This window comes from Xiphias gladius, chromosome 17, assembly GCF_016859285.1.
Source record: "Xiphias gladius isolate SHS-SW01 ecotype Sanya breed wild chromosome 17, ASM1685928v1, whole genome shotgun sequence".
NCBI classification, from domain to species: Eukaryota; Metazoa; Chordata; class Actinopteri; order Istiophoriformes; family Xiphiidae; genus Xiphias; species Xiphias gladius.
This window is the reverse complement of record NC_053416.1, coordinates 19,283,368-19,292,205: the sequence shown is the minus strand read 5'-3', so window position 1 is coordinate 19,292,205 and position 8,838 is coordinate 19,283,368. Positions and strand designations below refer to the sequence as shown.

Below are 8,838 nucleotides of genomic sequence, written 5' to 3'. Positions count from 1 at the left end.
CAGCTAAACTGTCCAAATCTGGCTTGGACATTTTATTAATCCACATTTACCACAGTTGTAATCTAGTTGTAATCTATAATCTATATATTTTTTTCCACCTTTCTGCTTAGGCAGCTTTTCAGTGATGAATCTATCAAAAGTTTAGAATATGAGACCCTGGGAGCTGTCAGTAAAATGAGAAATACTGCTTGCATTCAGACCTTGAAATCTGTTATCAGTAAGGTTGCATTGTAAGTGTGGCTTGGACTAATAGGAATGATGGCTTGATAGTGAATACTGGTATCAATCCAGCAGAGAAGAAAGGATCTTGTATCCTCTACTGAAACTAAAAGCTCTTTGACTCCGACTGGTACAGGATCACATGACCACCATTTGGTGAAAGAAAACTGTTTCCTTCACTGGCAGGCCAGACACAAAATGGCCTTTCTTCCCTGAATGTCAGTCAAACCATATGACAGTTAGTTGTTTGTTTTTGTTATGTGCATTTACCAAATTTTGGACCCGACGATTTAACGGTGTTTAACAAGGACACGTGTGCAGCGCCATATATAAAACATGTTTAACATTGGAATGTTCTTCAGATTCACAGGAAAGCCACCACACGCACAGTACATCACCACAGTTTTGTTGTGAAACCTGGGTGACTGACACGCACATACAGAGACAGACAGAGAGAGAGAGAGCTTGCTGACATTTACTGAACCTACGACTACAACTGTCCATTGATGACCCTTGGGATTGTCCTTAATGAGGCTGTCCACCATCACATCCACCAGGTTAGTTATTGATAGGGGGTGAAGGTACAGAATGGACAGAAAGGGCCGGGGCATATGTACACACATACACACCCAAGCACAAACTTACACAGTCACTGCAAGGACAGAAACCTTAGATTGTGATTACCAACAAGTGGGACTTTCCATCACTCAAGGGAGGGTGCTTTGGAGAAGATGTCATCTGTGTTCCTTCTGTTCTCACTTCCTCTCACACTAATTCAACTTGATGATGCTTTCCCACTCAGTATTATCTATGTGGGTCAATCTGGAATTTGTAAAAGGTTTTCCCCTTCACCTTGTATATAAAAAACAGCCACTTAACTACATTTTTTCTTAAAAAAAGAAAAAATGCCGATATGCCAATATGTGATGAAAGACAACTGATTTTGAATAGCAGCGTGGTTTAAATAAGGGAATTGTTGTGGTGTGTTACAACAGCAGATCAACTTGTTACATTCAGTCAGTCACAGTAATTTATAATGCCACCTATGACATTAGTCTTGTACACTTGTAACCTATCCTCTGTCCTTCTGTCAGAACAAGAATAACAAGATGCTTTCTAATGTTAGCAGCACAGATTTGTTTGGTAAAATTAAACTAGTATGAACACTTTCATCCCGAGAAAATTGGTGTTTATGTCATTCTCATGATTTAAAAAACAGTTTTTTTGGATGTTAATGTTGATAAACTGATATGAAGTGTCGTTGCCTTGAGGACAAAAGCCCCCAGGTTGAGTAGACATGCTGTACACTCCAAGCTCTTTGCTCCAGTACCTGCAAAAAAGATGCTGGTGGATCATGGAGTGTCTTGATTACTGAATTTTGGGTTAGGTTGTCTTGTAAGTTGCAGGTGTCACCTGCAGGGATGAGGCGACTTGCCAAATCAAGCATTTCGCTCTAAATTAGTAAGTTACGTGTGCAGGTGCAGACGCAATGCAGAAATGACTATAAATAACACAGGAAACAAAAATGTTGAGTTACAGAGGACAGTAAAAGGGGAACTGTATAAAAGAATAGAATCTTGCAATCTATGCAAATTAATAGTATTTGTTCTTTTACTTTTACTTTTACTACACCATGGCATCTCAAATATATATGAGTAGGCATGATGTTGAACAAGGCTTCTCACATACATTTTTGGAACTAAGTGACAAAGTGTCATAACGCCTTCCATTATTGGTACACATTGTCTGTGGGTATTGTGGCTTGGACAAACATACATAGATGACAGTGAAGAAGACAGACGTATGCAAGTGTCTCTGCATTTTAGGCTAAAATAAAATAGTTCATGATCAATAAGTTAGAACTGTCCTACTGTATGCGAGCTTCTCGGTGAGCATTTACCAAAAACTTTTTATAGTCTTCCATATCACAGATGTCTTTGTGATCCATTTTACATCAAAACCACTTCCTTTTCTAATGTAGACCAAATGGAGAAGTAAGAACAAGACAGCCACATTGGTTCTGCCAGTGATCTGGATTACTGTCATTCTGTCACACTTCATTTAAACATCACTCATCTCTCTTTACTTGCAGCACAGTTCATACATACTCATTCGCACAAAAACCTATTCTTCCTGCATCTATATCAAGACCACCAAAAGTGTAAGTGAATGAATCTTTTAATACATACTTTTATTTTCAAACCTGTAAACACAGACAAATGGATCAAAGAAAAATAGCGTTAACTTTATTGTTAGGACACAACTGGTAACAATTCTAAGAAGAGGGATTAAGTGTTAACACCTGTATTTATATTTAGTTTTTCAAATGGTTCTGTCATAAATTCTGATGATAAAAATTTGATTTTTGACTTTTGCCATTTTTTGACTATTTTAAAGGTAGCCTTTACAAAAGAAACAGTTTATTGTTTTAAAGTTTACCATCATCTTAACATGAGTTTACTTCAGTTCAGTTCAGAACATACAGTTACAATCACGTATTCTCAAATATATCTTTAAAAAATGCGTTAAATATATTAATGGAAAGTAAAAGCAGAAAACGTCTGCAAATGCGTAAGTGATAGATATGAAAAGAATCACAGTTCCTCCTTTTGAATACAACAGAATATGAGATTTAATAGAAACAAAAGTCAGACATTTAATGAGAAATCTAAAAAACTTAATCAACAATTTCAGCGAAGTTTAGCCATTAAATTTAAAACTAAATCAGTATTAAAGGATCATGCCGGTGTTTCAAATTACATATATATAGACACCACTGCTGCTGACCATCTTCTAAACCATAATGTAGTTTTATAGATATTTAAAAAGCAGCTGGTGGTTTCCACTGATGTAAGGATGTAATGAAAGGATCTTGCTTGGGTTCTGTGTAGGTAATGCATCACACTAAACAGCATTTTCCTCGCAGTGTTATTTTTGTCAAAATTATGCTTTGTCCTGGTCTGTCAGCTGGACTAATTTTCATAGCCCTTTAAAGACAAGATGCTGTCAAATTTCAGAAATTAGTAGAGAGCAGAAAGCACAGAGGCCAGAAAGACCTCTCTGCTGGTGGGTGAGGGATGAGGGGCTTGGTTGACGAAGAGCGAGCAGATGAATTCGACAAAATCGAAAGCTGACGGCAGCTCACAGCCCTTGCTGTCGAGGTAGGGCTTCGTGTGTGAGAGGCAGTAGTCCGCCTGATCCTGACTACGGAGAAGGCGGATTTAGTTTCAAATTAATCCAATCCAACTCAAATTAATTTTAAAAAGGTAACAGAAACTTTAAATGCAACTCATTTCTCCCTGTGGTGGATTAACAGTTAATTAACGTCAGTTGTAACCATAAACTTATACATTTTTATTCCAAAACTCATTCTAAACGTAACTGCCATTCCATGTCTTCACAGATACCAACATGAGTGGTCTCCTCCTTCTAATGTACTGCATAGAAATCCTGGGGGCGCAGCTGTGTGAAGCTCAGGGCAGCAAAGAAATCGCTATGGGTGATACAACTCCCACTGGTCAAGAAAGTCTTCTCCCAACGATACAAGACAACAGTTCAGCATCTCCAGCTCATCTCGCCAGTGCTTCCATGGGCGTGTCTGAAGCCAGCAGCTTGATGAACACAGAGACAATTACAGCACTTTATAGCACTTTACCCGCACCTGCCCCAAAGTATCCCATGACCCCTACTACCACCACCACCGTACCTAACAGGTTGTTTTACAGAGAGGAATGTCTCACAGTGTTCATGGTGTCTGGCGGACTGATCATAGGCTGTAGTATTCTGCTGATTTCTACTTTGTTGTTGACATGGAAGGTGTGGCAGTTGAGCAGGCGCCTCAAGATGCTGAGCAACAACGCTGACATGATCAGCAACTCTGAATACTGGATGGGAACTGCCAAGAAGCACAAAAGCAACTCAGAGACAGAAGCCAAAGAGACCAGCATACTAATGGCTGACTTCAGCCAAACACAGGAGGATGGTGGTACCACCAAAGAAGAAGGGGGGAAGGTAGAAAGGGATGGACAAATGGGAGAAGAAAACAAGAAGGGGGTTGGAGACACTGCCAACAGGGAGGAAACTTCAGCAGGTGAGAATAAGAAGGAGACACCTGTAACTGTTGCTGAAAATTCTTCCTCCTCAAAGCAGCAAGAGGATACCGCCGATTCCCAGTCCACCAAAGCTGTCGGTGCATCCTCCACTGAGGGCACAGAGGAACCATTAGATGTCGTGTAGAGTTTTGCGTATGTTTCCTGAGCCACTGCTTTCACTTCTCTGTAGCTTTACAACAACTTCACTGTAAATAAGGCATACTCCTTTTTCAGCAGCTTTTTCTTCACAGTAATTTGAACAACTGTGTGTGTTGCTAAATCTGTCAAACTGAGCACTGAGAATTGTGTGTTTTGAATATTAAAATATATTAATATTATAATACACTTTTGTGCAGGTCAATTTGTGTCTTACATGCTTTTTGTACATAATTTTATAGCATTTATGTCATATAGACAAATGAAACACCCAGAGAAATAAAACACGTTGTAACCTCAGATTGATTACTATTACTTATTACTACTAGACTGATTACCATACAGTAAGTTCCTATTTAATTTTGTGTGTGTGTGTGTGTGTGTGTGTGTGTGTGTGTGTGTGTGTGTCTGTGTGTGTGTGTGTGTGTGTGTGTGTGTGTGTGTGTGTGTGTGTGTGTGTGTGTGTGTGTGTGTGTGTGAGAGAGAGAGACAGAGAGAGAGGGAGAGAGAGGTCTACTTGATTAGCAAGCAGAGAATGTGCCTCTTCTGGGCAGTGCCACTCAACTAAGAAAGAACGCTCTCTTTCACCTCAGCAAGAACTGACAAAGACACACAAAAAACCTTTTCAAAAAAACCAATATGGGGTTGTTTCCACCTTCTTGTGCAGATATTTGTCCATCTACGTACTTGTGACGCCACGATGCATGTGTACCTTTCATTAAAAAGTCTGAATAGTTTTCCCATGTCGCAGTACAGCCTCTGCTGAGCTGGTTCTGAATCTAAACCTTCAGGCAAGACAGGAAAGTGGGAGAGAGGTGTGTGAGGGAGTCACAAACATGTTGCAAAAGGTACTGTAGTTAGCTTACGAGACAAGCAAGCAAAAGCAAGTACAAAATGAATACAAAAGAACAAGGAATCTTGTTCGAGGACCACATTGCTGTGGTTACATAAATAAGGAATCTTTAGTGGTATTATATCATTTTGTTGAATTTGTCACATTTTATAACTTTAAACCCTGATTAATATCTGTATCGGTGTTGATCTAGCCCTTAGAACCCGAGGTAATTTTGTGTGCTAGAAGTACGGCAATGCAGTGGAGAATGGAGAGTTGCCTGTATTGCTGATGACAGGTAGGAAGCTGCAGTGGAGGAGAGTCCTCTGCAATAAATCTTGAGGTTTTTTGTGGCAGCCTCTAAATTTACAAAGGGAAAAAAACAATCAATAACTGCACAGTATTACTTTGTAAAGGGATACTTAAGAGAGGGATAGTATTGATTTAGGTGATAACTGATAACTGTTTAATTTGTTTTTGAATACAAGCAGAACTGAAATCACTTAAACTACAGAATTAAATCTTGAAAGCTGCCAGATTTAAAAGGGGATTGAGTAGTTTCCTTTGAAGCAGCCTTGTATGCAGGGAACCCTCCAATATGCGCTCAATTTCTCCTGAACCCCCTCTGAATACTTCCCCGCACCAACACCCCACCCCTCCCATCTCTCACTCCTACGGCACAGAGTAATTCCAGAGCCTGCAGTGCCTGATCGCGCTAACCCACAAGATCCATATAAGAGTCAATATCAACTCTCGGCTCTTCAAAAAGGAGAGAAAGGACCAAACTGCCAGGCAGTGAGGGCAACCCCTCGAAAACCTGCACTGGACAAGGGTCAAATTCTATGAAGGGAATTCCGGCATAGAAAAAAAATTCACCTTCATCACAGCAGCAGCTGTTCCTGAGCTTGAAAGCAGGAGAGGAGAGGGAAGAGTGGCTGGACAGCAAAAAGGAGCAGAGAAAAGTGACTGGAATGATAAGATGAGAAGGTAAGTTATGGACAAATTTATGGACAAATTTACACACACATTCTGCCGCACCCTGGCTCACATACGCTATACGGCAGTATCAGCCGTGTAAAACTCCTGGCTGTGCTTTTGCCTGCCCTTGGTACAGCTGATGCATGAGCGAATGCTATGTGGAGTCAATAATAAAACCCATCTATTGAGCTAGTTCTCCTCCTCTGAGAGCATGGGACTGACTGCATTGACAGCCACTGATGAATCAACATGCAAACTGATGCCAAAGAAAATGACTACAGGAATTTCTCATCCTGTGTGATGAATCACATTTTTGAATAGACTAATATATCCTCTTATAGATCGGGTCAGTTGTTTATCAGTTATGGAACATTACACATTTGAACCCAGGACTAATGGCGCATTTAAAGGGTACTGCTCAGTTTGGCTTGGAACGTTAATGTGTGTACCTACAAGAAATGCAGTGACATGCAGCAAAACTTTGGCCAGCTCATGTGTGTACATATGCATGTGCATAAGAGATGTGTGTGTACCTGTGTATGTGTATGTGAGAGAGAAAAAGAGAGGGAGAAAGAGAGAGATTCTTGCAGGGGGCGGAGCGATAAAGACCATGAAACCAGTTTTATTCAGCACAGCCCTCTGCAGGTACTATGCTCCTCCTACAAGTAGCAAATGTTTGGGCCCTGTGTTCATATTCAAAGCACACTGCAGGTATCACTTTTGCTTTGGCAGTGTACCTCCTGGAGGTAGAGGATGCTGTGTAAGCGACACTAATATTCTTGTCTCCATTTCGTTCTTTCAGCAGGCATGTGCTCCTGAAGCTTTCCCCTAATGAGGCCCTTCTGGGATTACTGCTTGTGTTGTTGCTGGGGTTGCATGTCCTAGCCGTGTGTCCCTCCTTGTGCTCCTGCAGTCGCAGCCACAGGGAGGTAGACTGCTCCTGGAGAGGTCTGAGACAGTTGCCTGATGGCTTGCAGCACAACATGCGCTCCCTCAACTTGTCCCACAACCGATTTCACAACCTGGACAGCCAGCTCACCATGTACACCCACCTCCGTGTCCTTGATTTGTCTCACAACCGGCTGAGCCACCTGCCCACTGGCTTGCCTCGTTCCCTCTGGCAGCTCTATGCTGCCTCCAACCGCCTCCAGTTGCTGGACAAGAATGATACGGTCTACCAGTGGAATCTACGGATGCTTGACCTTTCGGACAACAAGCTGGAGCGGGCGATCTTCATCAACAATACACTGATTAACTTGTGCACCCTGAACCTAAGCAGCAATCACTTCTGGACTTTGCCCACCAACATGCCTATGCACCTGGAGGCTATCGACCTGTCCCACAACTTGCTTGTGAAGGTACTGCCAGGGTCTCTGGACCGGCTTCCCAGATTAACTCACCTCTACCTGCATGCTAACCGCTTTGCCACACTGCCCTTCGGAGTGTTGGACAAGATGACATCACTTAAAGTCATCACTCTGGGTGACAACCCTTGGGCCTGTCACCTCTATGCCGACATCACCTACTTACTATCCTGGACTCAGCATACGCCTGCCCGTGTCTTGGGCTGCCCTTGCCACACCCAGTCAGTCTGTGGAGGGGTGCGCCCTGGGAGGACTGGAGGGTGGCACTTTGCCTCCTACAACCTACCCCCTCTCGCTTCGAGTTCCCAGGACGTTAGCTCCATGCCTCCTGTGGCCGGTGTCACTGGGTGGTGGTACTTGTCTGTTTCTGCTCTGCTAAGCACCCAACAGACCGTCATGCAGACCTTGAACACACAGCACCGATCCTTCACCACCGTGCCGCCCAGAAGCACAGGCACGCACCTAACTTTTAGTCACCTTTCTGCCACTGCTAGCCCAGCCGCCACCGATAACAGGCTCCACACTGATTCTCATCTCATTTCTGGCACTAAGGAAGATTCAGCCACTGACTCACTCCACACCACAGACACATCCTCTTTTTCTGACACGAGGGTCATTACCGAAATACCCACCAGGGCTGACATGACTCTGGCCACAGACGGATTCTTTACAACAGAGAGTGCCTCCATCCAAACAAAGAAAACAACCACACTTCGCACCAGGAGTGTGAGGAGGCAGAATCAGTCCCACCCCAGGGGCATCAGTAACAGTAGCGCGGCTCTTTCTACCTGCTCCTCACTGTCATTCCTTCACAACCTTGGGCTTCTGTCTCTTATTCTGCATCAAGTCCTCTGAAAGAGAGACGGCAAAAAAATGAACGGCTCAGTGTTAAGTCTGTGTATCAATTTACAGCGCACAGACACAATACTGGTGACTGTTCTAGTGCTGTTATGTTTGTATATTACCAGCTTTCTCTAGCAACAAAGGCCATTTATAATAGAAATTACAGGCCTTAGGATGAGTTTCATAATTCCTGCTATGATGAGTATGGTATGATGCTACACTTACAATTATACATCAAAAAACAATGCTTAAACTTTTGTAATAATGCTTTTTACAGTCCTCCCCTTGAATGTCATACATTTAAAAAAATTGACATTGTAATGCATATAGCTAAGCACATGATGGCACTATACAT

General features: G+C 42.4%; 2 protein-coding genes across 3 annotated transcripts; both read left to right on the top strand.

Annotated features, from left to right (window-relative positions):
- Positions 1 to 2,257: 2,257 nt before the first annotated feature.
- On the top strand, positions 2,258 to 4,677 carry LOC120802782. Of its 2 annotated transcripts, none has more exons than XM_040150932.1 (2): positions 2,258 to 2,380; positions 3,623 to 4,677. In XM_040150932.1, exon 2 carries the CDS (start codon positions 3,631 to 3,633, stop codon positions 4,453 to 4,455), a length of 825 nt encoding a protein of 274 aa, XP_040006866.1. In that variant the 5' UTR covers positions 2,258 to 2,380; positions 3,623 to 3,630; the 3' UTR covers positions 4,456 to 4,677. The 2 variants fall into 2 exon arrangements, with proteins under 2 accessions (XP_040006866.1, XP_040006867.1); XM_040150933.1 differs by having other exon boundaries at positions 2,258 to 2,384.
- A 1,600-nt stretch (positions 4,678 to 6,277) lies between these two features.
- On the top strand, positions 6,278 to 8,495 carry LOC120802900 (oligodendrocyte-myelin glycoprotein-like). Its single transcript, XM_040151083.1, has 2 exons — positions 6,278 to 6,285; positions 7,079 to 8,495. The coding sequence occupies exons 1-2, from the start codon at positions 6,278 to 6,280 to the stop codon at positions 8,493 to 8,495; spliced, it is 1,425 nt and encodes a 474-aa protein (XP_040007017.1).
- The last annotated feature ends 343 nt before the right edge of the window (positions 8,496 to 8,838 follow it).